The sequence below is a fragment of the Dromiciops gliroides genome, chromosome 3, assembly GCF_019393635.1.
Source record: "Dromiciops gliroides isolate mDroGli1 chromosome 3, mDroGli1.pri, whole genome shotgun sequence".
Classification (NCBI taxonomy): domain Eukaryota; kingdom Metazoa; phylum Chordata; class Mammalia; order Microbiotheria; family Microbiotheriidae; genus Dromiciops; species Dromiciops gliroides.
The window spans coordinates 244,843,303-244,859,720 of record NC_057863.1 but is presented as its reverse complement, the minus strand read 5'-3'; the positions used below and the strand labels follow the sequence as shown (position 1 = coordinate 244,859,720).

The window sequence follows — 16,418 nt, the reverse complement described above, 5'->3', positions numbered from 1 at the left end:
CTTGGAAGTCCTTTATTTCATTAAAGGTACATTTTCCCTGTATCGTTTTACTCAGTTTTGCTGGGTAAGTTATTCTTGGCTGTAAGATCATATCCTTTGCTTTCTGGAATATTGCATTACAGATTCTCTGCTTCTTTATAGTGGTGGCTACTAAATCATGTGTGATCCTGACTATGAATCCTTCATATTTTAATTCTTTCTTTTTGGATACTTTGCAGTATTTTTTCTTTGACCTGGAAGTTCTGAATTTGACTGTCATGTTCCCGTGAGTTTTTATTTTGAGGTTTCTTTCTGGAAATGGATTTTTTTCATTTCCAGGTGGCCCTCTGGTTCCAATAGATGTGGGCTGTTGTTTTTAAGATTTCTTCAAATAGGATGTCAAGGCTCTTTTTTTTGGTTATGAAATTCAGATAGTGCAATGATTCTTAAATTTCATCTCCTTGATTTGTTTTCTATGTCAGTTGTTTTTGCTTTGAGATATCTTACATTTTCTTCTTTTTTTTTTCAGCCTTTTGACTTTGTTTTAATACTTCTTGTTGTCTCATGGAAACATTGGTTTCTAATTGGTCCCTTCTAATTTTCAAGATGTTTGCTGCTTGGTCAAGGTCTTGTACTCTTGTGCCAAGCTGTTAATTCCCTTTCAATTCTTTCTTTCATAGCTCTCAATTCTTTTCTAATTTTCTCCTAAAACACTTTTCTTTGCCAAAAAAATATTAAACTATTTTAAACTTTTGCCTCATTTCTTCCTGGAATTCAAGTTGAATTTTTGCCCAGGCTCTGTTTTTTTCTGAGGCTTTGTTTCTAGATGTTTTGAAGTCGTTCTCTTCTTCTAGGTTTATGTTTTGAGCTTCTCTGCCACCATGATACTTTATGATAGGGTTCTCTGTTTGTTTGTTCTTTCTTCCAACCTTTACCTGCCTTTAGACTTAATAATGGGGCTGGGTTCTGTTGTACTTCTGGAAGGAAGGTCTGGGCTGATCCTGTTGCTACTTTCTTGGAGTATTAAGTGTTGTGTTATTTTAGGAACTCAGGGATGATCTGGGGAGCTGCAAACTACCAGTGCTCACAGAGTAACCTGATCCAGGGTAAAACCTGTTTCCTCCTTGGTCTGAGCTCTACAAGCACCTAATGGACTGTTGCTGGAATCAGCCCTGGTCAGTCAGCTAGTAAACTCTGATGGTTCTTAGTGATGAAGTTGTAGGCTAACTTTTGGTCTAGGATTCCTGCCCTAGTTCTTCCTCTGTATGCTGAGCTAGATGCCAGAAATGGGACCCTGTTCTACCCTTGGGGTCGGAGCCACATCAGTGCTGCTGCTGTTGCTGTTGCTATTGCTATTGCTACAGCTTGATTTTAAACTTCCTCCTTTCTCATTCTACTTCTCAGGGCCTCCCCATCCAGGAATGCCACCTTGGTGCATAAGTCTGTCTGTCTGTCTGCCGTGGGTGGGTGACCCAAAGCTGGTTAATATGTAACAAAATGTAGTGCTCACACCTATCCCTGTTGCAATGCCCCAGTACAGCTCCAGTGGCTCTCGCCAAGTGCACAGCTTCTCCCTTGGATGCTGGTATGTTCCGTGGAAGACATGTTCCTGAATGACACCAGTCTCCAGTGTCTATAGACCTTCCAATTTCACTCCTTATGTCAAGCTGGGTTGGACACATGACCTTTTCTAGATTTCCCCATCAGAATTCAGTCTGGCACATATTCCAAATCTGTTTAGAGGAGTTTTGTGGATAGGAGCTAAACTGCACAGGTTCCTACCACTCTTCCATCTTGTCTCTTAACAAATATCAGAATTATGCAAAAAAAAAAAGCCATTTTAAGATAGATATTCATTATTTATTTATTTTTAGAAATCTCATCTGCTTACACATAACAGCAGTATTTGATATGTAATCAAACACCATATTTTAAGAATTCCTAAGATTCCACAAAATCCAAACTTGAAACTTTATAGGAGCTTCTGGGTAACTTTCAAGTAGCTATTATTTTTGCCACATCATTAGATTCTTCCTTCTTCATCAAGGATTCTTAACCTTTTTTGTGTGTCATGGACCACCTCATCAATCTTATGAAAAATTTAAAAAATATTTAAATGCTAAATTTCAGTTAGAGATTAGTGAAAATAAAGATGTAATTTTTGCCCATCCATTATCAAGGACCCCCTGAAATCTTTGGGGGTCCACAGGTCACAGGTTATGAACCCCTGTACCTTATAAGTGAATCTCAGCAGAGATGGAGAATAGCTGTCATCATAAGTCATAAACCACTTTCTTCTGTCATATAATTTTATGCTGACTGTCCTAGCTTTTGTTTTGCTACAACTAAAGGCACAAATGAACTCCAAGTTATAAAATCATAGGATTGAAAGGAATCTTAAAGAACATGTAGACCAGTCCATTGCATTTTTTGTTTTGTTTTGTTTTGGTTTTTTGAAGGGCAATGAGGGTTAAGTGACTTGCCCAGGGTCACACAGCTAATAAGTGTCAAGTGTCTGAGGCTGGATTTGAATTCAGGTCCTCCTAAATCCAGGGCCAGTGCGTTATCTATTGCGCCACCTAGTCCATTCATTTTTTGTTTGTTTGTTTTTGTGGCGCAATGGAGGTTAAGTGACTTGTCCAGGGTCACACAGCTAATAAGTGTCAAGTGTCTGAGGCTGGATTTGAACTCAGGTACTCCTGAATCCAGGGCCGGTGCTTTATCCACTGTACCACTTAGCCACCTCCAGTCCATTCGTTTTTACAGATGAAGAAACTGAAGTCCAAAGAGGTTGGAAAGATTTATCAAGGTCATAAAGATAGTTGATAGCAGTGCTGGGAGGAGAGTATAAGCTTCCTTATCCCCAGGCCAGTTCAATTTTCCCTCTACTTAGCTGACTTACAGATGAGGCTTCAATTTGCTTTGTCCATTGTTGTACATTAAAAAAAAATTCCTGGCAATTATTTTTTACAGATATCACATTTTATCTTCACAGCAATGCTGGCAAATAAGTGTTATTATTATCCTCATTTTTCAGATGAGGAAACTGAGGCACAGAGAGGTTAAATGATTTGTCCAGGGTCATAGTACTAGTAAGTGTCTGGACTGGATTTGAATTCAGGTCATCCTCACTCCAAGCCCAGTACTCTACCCACTCTAACTACCCAGATTTCTAGAACACAACAGTGTCTCCCCACCTGTCCTCTGTTACTTCCCATATCTATATCTGTTTTCTTTTCAATTGTAGAGTTTACTTCATTTAGATGGTATTTATAAATTTAATAGCTGACTTAGTATTCAAATGTTTATGTTACAAATCTAACATGTTAGCTCTTTAATGTTAAGGATTTTAGCACCTTTGTTTTTGCTGGTTGATGAGAAATGGTCAGAAACTTGACCTCTAAAGGTCTTTCTTGCTCTAAAGCCACTAATCTAAAATAAACATCTTGTAGTAAAAGAAAACAACTTTTGCTTCTTGGCACTGGCATGTCTCTGAAATGTCTAACAGATATAGAAAGCACTCTTTTTAGAAAAAGAGCTGAAGGAGGGAGAAAAACCTAGAGCGGGGAAAAAACTCTCAACTAGTGAAATACAATTTTTGCCACATGAGATTTGTTCTCATAAATCTGGTTTTTAGCCATCATTATCAGCAATTTCTTCTTTATTAAAAAACACACGTACAACTTTTAAAAATGTGTTGATGCTTAAAAAAAATAACCGTGCTGATTTCCAATACTGCTTTTCACAGGATTTTTCCTTGTAAAAATCTAAAAATTAGAGCAACTACTGCATCCAGAGCACCTAGGTTTCTGCATCTTCTCCCTCTCCAGTACAAGGCCCATCTGTTCTAGACCCACATAACCCCAGGACATACAGTCTTGGGTGGAAGCCTGACCACTTGAAGAGTCAGGTTCCTTTTCTCCTCCTCTTTGTTTACCTTGTTGCCCTAGGGGAAAATTGTTTAAACTTAGGTTTGGTTTATGTCTAGGATCTCCCTAAAAAGGGAAAGTCAAAGGCTACTTAGTGTATAATATATATCAGGCATGAGACAACTGTTTATTTCCTGCACACAAAAGAAATACTTAACACAAAGACTCAGACGTGTTCATTGACAAGACTTAAGCAATCAGTAATTTATGACTTTTAACTACTATTATACTTTCTTAGGAGGCTGAGTTAAAATTATCAAAACAAAACATTTGCTGCATCTTCTGCAGTTCTTCCTGCTCAGTGGCCAACAAAGAGGATTTCATCGTTGTCCCCTAAGGGCCAGAATCCTTCAGTACTGACCAAAAGCAAGAGGGTTGTTCTGTACATGCTCCAAATTCTCTGTTACACAAAGAAAAACAATTAAGCCACATAAACTGTCACATCAAAGTGTCCAGTGGAGTATGTAGTATCCCGTGGGTGTAGTCCACCACCTTTCTGTATTATTGTGGCCTTTATATTCATTGTTCTCTTGGTTCTGTTTGCTTTGAAATTCATAGAAATATTCCTGAATTTCTTGGGATTCATCATATTTGTCTTTCTTCATGGTACAATAATATTGTATTCATATTTCATATTGAATGACATTCAACATTGATATTCAAATGTCACAATTTGTCAAGCAGGATATTCCCCAATTAGGAGGCACCTACTTTGTTAATAGCTGTTTCCTCTGACCCCCCCAAAATGCTGCTTTGAATATGATATATGTGTGAATGATATCTTTGACCTCTTTGGGGAGCAGAGCCCCAGTAATGAATTCTATCTCTGGGTCCAAGAATGGCAGAACTACTTCATAGTCAAACCATAGTGTATTAACATGCCTATCTTTCCGAAGTTTCTCTTGTTTATCATCATCTTTGCTGACTTGACACATATGAGAAGAAACTTCAAAGTTGCTTTATCTCTGATGCTTCATTTATCATCATCATAGTCTTCTTTTTTTTTTTTAATTTTTTTTTCTTTTAGTGAGTCAATTGGGGTTAAGTGACTTGCCCAGGGTCACACAGCTAGTAAGTGTTATGTGTCTGAGGCCGGATTTGAACTCAGGTACTCCTGACTTTAAGGCTGGCGCTCTATCCACTGCGCCACCTAGCTGCCCCCCATCATAGTCTTCTAACACAGAAGTTTCACCTGGATTGGGATAAACATCACTATCCACTTTTGTAACTGTTTATTACTAAAATTTTAGTCTCAGTATTTTCTAACAGACCAGTTTATTTTGAATGTTCAGAAGATGGAGGAATTATTTCTTCCTTTTTTAAGGGCATGTAACCTACCCTTCTTCTCAGTTGGCTTTTCTCTTGAAAGTGGCTCTCAAAGAGCTTCAGATGAATGTTTGCAGTATTTCTTGTTTCTAGATTAGGTGCCACATTATTTACATCGTGAATTCCTATGCCTAAGAAGTATTTGTTCACTGAAATCCTAACAAATAGAGGATTATTTTCATTTAGAGTTTGGCAAATTGTACCAGTCTTGGTTTCATTGTTGTGTTATGCTTAATATCTTTCATTTGTGTAGAGCCCTTGGTAGATTTCCAAGCACTTTCACATACATACATTCTCATTTGGTCTCAGCTAAGTCCTTTTTAGTAAAAATATGCTCACACTACTCTAGCCCATAAAATAGTAAGAAGGCCTTTTAAACCCATACATATCATTAGTTATCATCTCTCTGAAGGGGAAGTGTAAACCAAGCATATTTAGATGAGTTAAAAATGCCTTAGTCAGGTCTTTTGTATATGTCGGAGCTGTCCCTTCACAGTGAAATAGGAAAAAGGGAAGAGATCTAAGCAGGGACAGATCAGAGAAGCAGGACAGCTTCTGAGATTCTTCTAGACTAGACCTATTTGTAGTAAGGCTTGATTATTGTGAGATGCTTCCATTAGAATGTGAGTTTCTTGAGGGCAGGCACTGTTTTTGCCTATCTTTTCCTTGTCCCATCACTGATCACAGTTCCTGGCACATAGTAGGTACTTAACAAATGCTTGTTGACTTGACTTGTTATCTAGTTTTAAGTATTGTGAAATCTCAGAACAGCAGACACAGTAGAGAAATAACATTCCAAAGCCAAAAATACATATTTTTTAAATCATTAGCACTACTATTTTCCTTCAATTCCCCCTAATGTGGAATATGGAGAATTAATTTAACACCTACAGTATATGTAATAAAACAGAACAGAGGGTGGCATATGTATCTCTCTTTAGCAGAACTTTATATTCCAAATCACTTGTCAAATAATATCAGGACTTCTCCAAGCCTTCTTAAGACCCTTCCTATTATGATGTCATGACTATTAAAAATTAAAAGAAGGAAAATAATTTTGACTCTTTAGTTCAGTCATATTTGTGTCTGGGTATCATTTGATTATAGCAGACAAAATGTTGTTTAAAAAAAAACCCAAACCAAACCTCTAGTCTTATAAAGGGGCAGCCATGTGGTCTAGTGGATGGAATGACAGGCCTGGAGTCAGGAAGACCTGAGTTGAGTTCAAATCTGCTTTTTTGCTCAGAGTTCCATTTATGTTAGTTGATGGAAGACAGAGATCTGTGTCCCCTACAGTGCTTAATTTACGTACTTCACAACATTTTTTTTTTGTGAGGAAAACACTTTGCTTGGGTAAAAGTGCTATATAAATGTGACAGTGTTATTAACAAAGTGCTGAGCGCATAGTAGGTGGGAAACATGAGAAATTGATTAGTAGTCTCAAAGCAGCTTCATGTAAGAAGGATATTAACAAGTAATGAGCTATAAAATGACTTCAGCATCTAGGTTCTCATAAGAATCATCACAATTAAACCTTTGCTGCTAGTTGCATTATAGGGAAATTAAGAAACAAATTGACAGTAAGATTATATTCATTATTTTAAAGGGCCAGTGTAACTCTTAAAATTATGGGTGATACTTTTGTAAACCTATGATGGTTTATCAAATATGAGATAACCTTCTTATTTTGTAGTGAGGTGGTCTTCAATTTTTACTCTGGCAACTTTGTTTTGTTGTAGTTGTTCATTTGTTTCAGTCGTGTCCCAGTCTTCATGACTCTGGCTGGGGTTTTCTTGGCAAAGATACTAGAATGGTTTGCCATTTCCTTCTCCAGTTTAGTTTACAGATGAAGAAACTGAGGCAAACAGGGTTAAGTGCCTTGCTCTGGGTCACAAAGTTAGTAAGTCTCTGAGGCCAGATTTGAACTCAGGAAGAGTTTTCCTGACTTCAGAACCAGCACTCCATCCACTGTGCCACCTAGCTTGATCCTCAGGCAACTATGGCAACTGCTAAGCTAGCACCAAAAAATAGAATTTAGTGGGAAAATGACAGTCTATTAATTTTTTTTGTTTTATTTTAATATGGGGGAAGGAAGATTTGATTAAGGGATCCCAAATCACCCAAGTTCTCCCCATCCTACTTGATGACATAAAGGTCAGGTAACAGAAACAATGCGGTTTTATGGTCCTAAAGGGCAAATAAAGAAGTATTTATACTTTATTTACCCTTTAGGAGGTAGGAAAGAAGTTCCTCTATCGGGAGCAACTAGGTGGTGCAGTGGATAAAGCACTAGCTCTGGATTCAGGAGGACCTGAGTTCAAATCCAGCCTCAGACACTTGACACTTACTAGCTGTGTGACCCTGGGCAAGTCACTTAACCCTCATTGCCCCATAAAAAAGAAGAAAAAGAAGAAGTTCCTTCATCAATTTGGTATAATTATAGGGTGGCTAACTATTGTCCAGCTAAAGGATCAACCATACCCTTGACACCCTTTAAAAAGTCATGCTTTTTCAGCTTAATGAGCTAAAAAGCTCATTCTGTAGATGAGATGCTAAGGATTCAGTCAAGAGAAGAACCATCCCTCTCAATTGAGAAAAAAGTTGGCTGTGTAAGAGAAACTCATCTCTTAAGAGAGAAGCAGTCTTGGGGCAGCTAGATGGCACAGTGGTTAAAGCACCGGCCCTGGATTCAGGAGTACCTGAGTTCAAATCCGGTCTCAGACACTTAACACTTACTAGCTGTGTGACCCTGGGCAAGTCACTTAACCCCTATTGCCCCGAAAAAAAAAAAAGAGAGAGAGAGAGAGAAGCAGTCTTGACCTTTCTCTTTTGTTCTTCTTCTGGAGTCTAGTGGCAGAGAGATTTCCTTTTCCTTTTCCCTCCTTCTTTCCTCCCTTGCCTAATCCATCCATCCATCTATCCTCCCTCACCCATCATCAGTGACATCATTAAGTAGAGCAATTCCCTCAATAGGAGACACTGAACTCAGGAGAGCAGGCCTAAGGATTCTAGTTACAGAATCAGGTAGAGCTGTGGAGAACAGCTGAACAGCCTTTCTGGTAAAGATGCCCAAAGTGAAACAGCATGAGGACACCAGGAGAAAAGAAAGGACAACTTGGGTCCTATTAGAGGCACGAGTTAGCATAAGCATGCATTCCCTAAGTGGATGCCTCTCTACTAGGGTCTTCAACATGTGTGCCCATTCTTCACACTCATAATGGTTGTGTCTTCTGGACAGCATGGCCCAGCTTTGTGGCAACAATGTTTTGTTACTATTTTTCATGTTATGCCTTTACTTTAAGCTAATTGTGTTAACTGGCTGACTACTGAAGGTAAAAATGATTATGGGAGGTTCATGAGCTTTTGTTTTGTTTTGTTTTGTTGGGTTTTTTGGGGAGGGGTAGGCAATTAGGGTTAAGTGACTTGCTAGTAAGTGTCGTGTCTGAAGCTGGATTTGAACTCAGGTCCTCCTGAATCCAGGGCCGGTGCTTTATCCACTGAGCCACCTAGCAGCCCTGAGTTTTGTTTTATAAATTTAAACCTACAAGATAGCTTGAACCTGGAGTAGTCATCCCCTTGAGCATCCAACATATGTGGGTGATGGGGAGGGAGGGGCTATATAAAGACCTCCAGGGGTATGGATGGTCCTTCAGCCAGAATGGCTGTGTTCAGTAGGTTTTTTACTTGTGTTCAACTTTCCATGATCCCTTCTGGGGTTTTCTTGGCAAAGATCCTGGAGAGGTTTGCCACTTCCTTCTCCAGCTCATTTTACAGATGAGGAAACTGAGGCAAACAGGGTGAAGTGACTTGCCCAGGGTCACACAGCTAGTAATCGTCTGAGGCTGGATTTGAACTTGGGAAGATGAGTCTTCCTGACTCCAGTCCTGGCATTCTATCCACTGTACCACCTAATTGCCCCATAGTTAATGGCCACTCTCCTTTTAATTCCATCAAATTGATGGAAGAGCTTCTTCATGATCCTTAAAGTGATAACAAATTGTCAACATTTATTCATACTTCCTTTAAGACTTTAAAATCTTATTATCATTCCTATGTACTTCTTACTTTACCTTGTAATTTCGTCAAGTAGACCAGAAAGGAAGAGTGAAGAACTCAAATGATCAGTGACCCTATTCAATTTCTATCACCACCACCATCACTATACCATAAACACTAAAATTTGTTTGTCATGTCATGTTTATATTTGTTTTTTCGTTTCTCTGAAAATTTCTAATTTTTTACTATTAACTCTTTTAAAAGATACAATGTAGTGGAGGAGGTATAAACCTGGCCTCAGAGCCAGGAAGACCTGGGTTCAAGTCCTACCTCTGCCACATACTGGCATTGTGACTCTAGACAAGTCGTTAAATTATTAGGACTTGAGCAACTCTTTAAGGGTACAAGTTACAGAGAAGGTATTGACCCACATTAGCAAAGGAAGTTTTGTTATCCATGGGTTTCTTTTAAAACAAAATCACTGATCCAGGTGTATCCTTCAGTCTCTTAAACCCACAACTAAGAAGTACAAAGAAATTTGGGTTCTTATGTAAACAAAGTAGGACCTGAAGTAAGATTCATTACTGTTATGACAAATAGCTTGATTTTAAAAATGTCGTTTTCTTTTTGTTGTGGAAGGTCTATTTTAGCTTCTTACCTTCTGAAAGAAAAATTGAACATCTTGGGCAAGTTGGGATGTTTGCTAAGTTGTGCTGGTTCTGTTGTTCTTATCATTCATTCACCGAAATCTGAAAGCGTAACAACTCAGGCTGAGCTTGAAGAGAAACTTACAAATCCAGGTAACTCATTTCCTTATTTAAACATTTTGAAAGAGAGGTTGCCTAAGGGAACTTGAGTTTTTAAGTTTACTGAAGAATTTTCCTAATGTGATATTCTCTAGAAAAATTTTCAATATGTATAATTCTCTAATATCATAATAGTCACCTGCATAGTATCATTTTCTAATCTGTCTCTATTTTGAAGTCTGATCATATGTTCTTTGGCTAGCCTTAACTGATGTGGGTCCACTGTTGAAAAAAAGCCACTCCCAAGATTGAATGAAATTATGTAATACATGGGCAGCTAGATACAGGCACAATGGATAGAGCACTGGCCCTGGATTCAGGAGGATCTGAGTTCAAATCCAGTCTCAGACACTTGATACTTACTAGCTGTGGGACCCTGGGCAAGTCACTTAACTCTTATTGCCCTGAAAAAAAAAAAGAGAAAAGAAATTATGTAATACAAAATAGTACTTGGAATCAAATAAGGGAAAGTACTTCATAACTGTGTGTCCCTCAAGCAAACTTTAGATTCTGATGTGGTTTTCTTCTAAATTAATCATCTTTCTAGAATTTTTTTTTTACCATATTGCCCAGTCAGCAGCTTCAGAAATGCTACCATGATGCACCTGTACTCCAAAAACATGGATGTCTACATACCACCACCATGACTGATTGTGCAAAACATAATAGCACAGAACAAATGCTTATTGAGGCAACTATAATTGAAGTAACCACAGGTGCACTTGAGGTGTTTAAGAATGATTCTGAGTAAAATTGGCCTAGGATGTTCCCCTACCTCCACTTCTTATGTTTATTTAATTTTCATGCAGATAATTCTTATTATGATTACAAAATTGCCTGCTGTTTATTTCCTTCTAATAAAGTCAAGATAGAATAAATTATTGGGGGTGGGCAGCTAGGTGGCCCAGTGGATAAAGTGCCAGCCCTGGATTCAGGAGGACCTGAGTTCAAATCCGGCTTCAGACACATGACACTTACTAGCTGTGTGGCCCTGGGCAAGTCACTTAACCCTCACCCCCCAAAAAAAAAGAATAAATAATTGGGGGGGAAGAAAGAGACATTCTGACAAAAAAGATAATTCTGAAAATCCATGAAGATTGGTGAAATCAAATTCTGTTATCTTTCTTTTTTTCATAATTGGCAGGAAAAAGATAAGTGGTGGAAGAGACCTTGGGGAAGGCTATTTTAGCTGTCCTTTATGAACAGAACTTTAAATCTCTTCTCTGACCACTGAAAGTAGTGATATCCTTGAACATAAAGGTTTCAACATCATTGTCATTGTAGCTTATTAAGGGCTTCAGACAATCAGTGTCAGAGTTGAAAGGGACCCTAAAAGATTCCCTAATCCAAGGCTTCTTAATCTGGAGTTCACAGATGGATTTTAGGGCATCCCATCAACTGAGGTTGCAAAGAGAATTAACAGTTTAGCACAAAGGTATAAAATTTTACCTAAGCAACAGACTCCTTGGAAATTAGAATGGACCAAACGGAAGTTAAGGATTTCATGAGACAAGAAATATTAAAAACAAAGTCAGGACAGAAAAAAATAGAAAATGTAAGATATCTCATATCAAAATAACTGTCTTATGACTAATACATAAATATGTTTAATGTTATATATATACATATATACATACATATATACACATACATATACATATATACATACATACATACATACATATATATATATATATATAAGATTGCTGTCTAGGTGAGGGGGAGGGAAGGGAGGGAGGGAGAAAAATATGAAATTGGAAAGCTTGTATAAACAAATCTTGAAAACTGTCTTTACATGTAACTGGAAAAAAATAAAAGACTTTTAACAGAAAAAAATATAACTGTCTTAGAAAACAGATTAAGGAGAGATAATGTAAGTGAGAAGCATGGACTACTTGAAAGCCATGACCAAAATCAAGGGCCTAGACATCACTTTTCAAGAAACCATTAAAGAAACTGCCCAGATCTCTTAGCACCAGAGGACAAAATGAAAATAAAAATAATTCACCAGGTACCTCTTAAAAGAAACTCCCATATGAAAATTCCCATGAATATAATAGCCAAAATCTAGAACTTTCAGATGAAAGGAAGAATAATGCGAGTAGCCAGAAAGAATTCAAGTAACAAGGTGCCATCATCAGGATTGAACAACAAAGGAACAGAGAATGAGGAATGTAATATTTCACAAAGCAAAAGAATAGGTTTTTTCAATTAAGAATTTTTATCCAGGGGCAGCTACGTGGCACAATGGATAGAGCACCAGCCCTGGATTCAGGAGGACCTGAGTTCAAATCCGGCCTCAGACACTTGACACTTACTAGCTATGTGACCCTGGGCAAGTCACTTAACCCCAATTGCCTCAGACACACACACACAAAATAATAATTTTTATCCAGCAAACCTACCGGGGGAAAAATGAACCGTTAATGAGAAGGACTTCTAAGCATTCCTGATGAAAAGACCAGAACTGAGTAAAAACTTTGAAATGCAAATGTAGGAATCAAGAGAAACATGAAAAGGTAAATATAAGTGAGCAATTGGAAGGGACTAAACGATGAAATGCTTACATCCTAATGGGGGAGAAGGTGTATATGTCCCCTCAGAACTCTTTCATCATCAAGGGTTGTAGAGGAAGAGAAATAAAACAGAAGAGCTGAGGGTGGTTTTGTTATGTTTTGATCATCTTAAAAAAAGAAAAAGAGAAAAGAAATACACTAGGGTATAATGGGGGAAAAGTGTAGGAAATTATCTCACATAATCTGGGTATACAAGTAGAAGTCTTTACAAATAAGGAAGAAGCACTGGGAGAAACAGTTATTACTTGAACCATGTGAAATGATCAGAGCAGAGATTACAAGCACACAGAGAGGGGGCAGCTAGGTCACATAGTGGATAAAGCACCGGCCCTGGATTCAAGAGTACCTGAGTTCAAATTTGACCTCAGACACTTGACACTTACTAGCTGTGTGACCTTGAGCAAGTCACTTAACCCCCACAGCCCCGAAAACAAAAACAAGCACACAGGGAAACAGGAAGAATGGGAAAGAGGAGAAGAACAGGGAAGAATTAATCATAAGCAAAACAAACTCTAATAATGGAGGGTGAATAAGAGGGGTTAAAAAAAAGATAAGAACTTGTAATTTAGTCCTGGGTGAAGAAAAGAGAAGGACAGGAGAGTGGAAGCAAATCACATAAAGCATAGAACACCAGTGCTGGTGCTGAGCACATGTCTCACTTATCACCATCTTCATCTTTGAAAAGAGGTAGGAAGCAAAGAGAGGAAAAAGCATAAAAGAATAGGATACAATGAAATGCACAATCAATAATCATAACTGTGAATGTGAATAGGAAATACTCACCCATAAATCAGGAGAGGAGAGCATAATGAATTGCAAAGCATGTTGTTTAGAAGAAACACATTTTAAACACAAAAGATTCACACAGTTAAAATAAAGAGTTGACAAAGCCTTACAAAAATGAATGTTGAAAACTTATTTTTACATGTAATTGGGAAAAAATACTTTTAAGTGGGGAAAAAATTGTAGTGAAAACATATGGGCTATAATCAAGGCTAGACCTGGAAAAAATGGACAGTTTGTCAGAAATACATTTAATGGGGCATCTAGGTGGCACAGTGGATAGAGCACCAGCCCTGGATTCAGAAGGACCCGAGTTCAAATCCGACCTCAGACACTTAACACTTACTAGCTGTGTGACCCTGGGCAAGTCACTTAACCCCAATTGCCTCACCAAAAAAAAAAAAAAAAAAGAAAAAGAAAAAAGAAATACATTTAACATCCAATATGATGAAAGTGTGAATTCATGATGAAAAAATAAAGAATATGTCAAGAAAAATAATACTGAAATAGGAACAAAAACATTCCTTCATCATCACCATTCAACCCTTCCTTCTTTTCTCTTTTTTGTTATTTATTTTTAATTGAACTGTTTTCTCTTTTGTTGATGAAAGTGGTTGGGATGTGAATTTTCCCCAATGACAAATTATTGTTTTATCAGTGTCATTTTCTTTAATAAAATTAACATATTGTATCTCTACTTTGTTCTTGACTTACCAATTCATTAGAATTAAATTATTCTGTCTCAAAAACATAATTAATTGATCGAAGAGCCAAGGCAAATAATTTCTACAATTATTTAGGTCTATCTTTATTTGTGTAAAGGGTGATTTGTAGTTGCCTTCATATAGTTCCTCTGTATGTATTGGCAACTAGGCTACCAAGTATTTTGTTCATTTTGTTATTCTTTTAATGGAATTTCTATTTCAGACTCTTCCTGCTAGGTTTTGTTATGCTTTAGCTAAAGTAAAAAAGGCAGGACTAGCATTCTTGACAAGAAGCAAGGTACCCATAAAAATTGGCCTGGGTAAAAGAGATAAAAAGGACAAATTATATAATGCCAAAAGATAACAAAGACAGCGAATTAATATTGCTACTTAACACATATGCACTAAATGGAATAGCACTGAAATGCTTAAAAAAAATTTAAATGAGTTACAAATGGAAATGGACAATAAAACTATAATAGTAGGGGACCTCAGTGTACCTCTTTCAGAACTGGACAAATCTAAATGATCAATTTATAAAAAATAAGTTAAAGACCTGAATAAAATTTTAGAAACATTGGATATGATGGACCTCTGGAGAAAACTGAAGAGGAACAGAAAGGTGTATAATTATATTTAGCTGTGTATGAAACCTTTACAAAAATTGGCCTTGTAGTAGAACATAAATACCTCACAAATAAAATACAGAAAAATAGAAATACTAAACAGATCTTTTATGGACAACTGTGAAATAAGATTGAGTCACTAAAGAAACATTTAAAATTTATTTGTAACAAAATAACTTAATTCTAAAGAACTGATGGGTCAAAGGACAAATCAAAAAAATGACAGATAATTTTTTTGAAAGTAATGATAACAATGAAGCAACAGACCAGAAGTTTTGGAATTTAGCCAAAGCAATCCTTAGGGGGGAATGTATGCCTCTATATAATTTAATCAACGAGACAGAAAGAATGATCAATGGATTCAGCATGCAACAACAACCAAAAAAAAAAAAAACCCTAGAAAATCAACAAATTAAAAGCCCCCAATTAAATATCAAAATAGAAATCTTGAAAATTAAAGGACTGAATAAAGTGGAAAGTCAAAAGGCATTTAACTAATAAATAAAATTAAGAGGTCATTTGAGGGGAAAAAACATAAAAAAGGGAAGCCTGTGGTTAATTTGGGTTTTTTTACAATCTTTTTTTTTTTTTGGTGAGGCAATTGGGGTTAAGTGACGTGCCCAGGGTCACACAGCTAGTGTTAAGTGTCTGAGGCTGGCTTTGAACTCAGGTCCTCCTGAATCCAGGGCCAGTGCTTTATCCACTGCTCCATCTAGCTGCCCCTAATTTGGGTTTTTTTAACTGCATTATAAAAAATGAAAAAGAATTTACAACAAATGAAGAAATAAAGTAAATTAGGGTTAGAAACAATTTTGCCCAATTATATGCCAATAAAACTGACAATCTACATAAAATGGATGAATGTTTATAAAATACAAAATCCTCAGATTAACAGAACAAGAAATATGAGACTTACATAACCCTATTTCATAAAAAGCTGAATAAATTATAAATGAGCTACCAAAGGGAAAAAAAAAACCCCAGGATATGATAAATTTACAAACAAATTTTATCAAACATTCAAAAAAACAACCTGGAGGAGAGAAAAAGGGTCCCACCAAATTTCTTTTATGATATAAATTTCGTCCTTGTAGCTAAATCAGGAAGAGTCAAAATATGAAAATAAAATTATAGAGTAATATGCCCAATGAATATGTTGATATAAATTTTTAAATAAAATATGAAAAATGAGAAGATAACATATCACAAAGGTCATACACTATTATAAGATTAGATTTATACTAATGTAAAGTTGGTTCAATATTAGGAAATTTATCAATATAAGGGATATTAATAATGTCCCTTATATAAAAGTCACATGATTATATTAGTAGAGCCACAAAAATCTTTTGGCAAGATACAACATTTATTTCTTTAAAAAAAAATACTAGGGAACGCCACAATAAATGGACTGTTTCTATTAGGACTGAGTAGTATCTATTTACAACCACAATTCAGCATTATATAGAATGGTGATAAACGAGAAGACTTTCCAGCAAGATCAGGTGTAAAGCAAAGAAGTTTATTTTCACATTGTTATTTGATGTAGTGTTTGAAATGCTAGTCATAACAAATAAGACGCAAAAGAAATTGAGTAAATAAGCATATTCAAAGGGAAAACAAAATTATTACTGGTACAGCCATTCTAGAAAAGTTTGGAATTTTGCCCCCAAAGTTACTAAATTGCTTATGC

The 16,418-nt window shown here is 36.7% G+C and overlaps 1 protein-coding gene across 1 annotated transcript in view; it reads left to right on the top strand.

The window, feature by feature from the left end:
- NIPA1 (NIPA magnesium transporter 1) overlaps positions 1-16,418 on the top strand; it is a 55,995-nt gene that overhangs the window by 29,141 nt on the left and 10,436 nt on the right. The window contains exon 4 of the mRNA XM_043994354.1: positions 9,870-10,030. Within this exon, the coding sequence (XP_043850289.1) occupies positions 9,870-10,030 (161 nt within the window). The remainder of the gene's footprint in view (positions 1-9,869; positions 10,031-16,418) is intronic.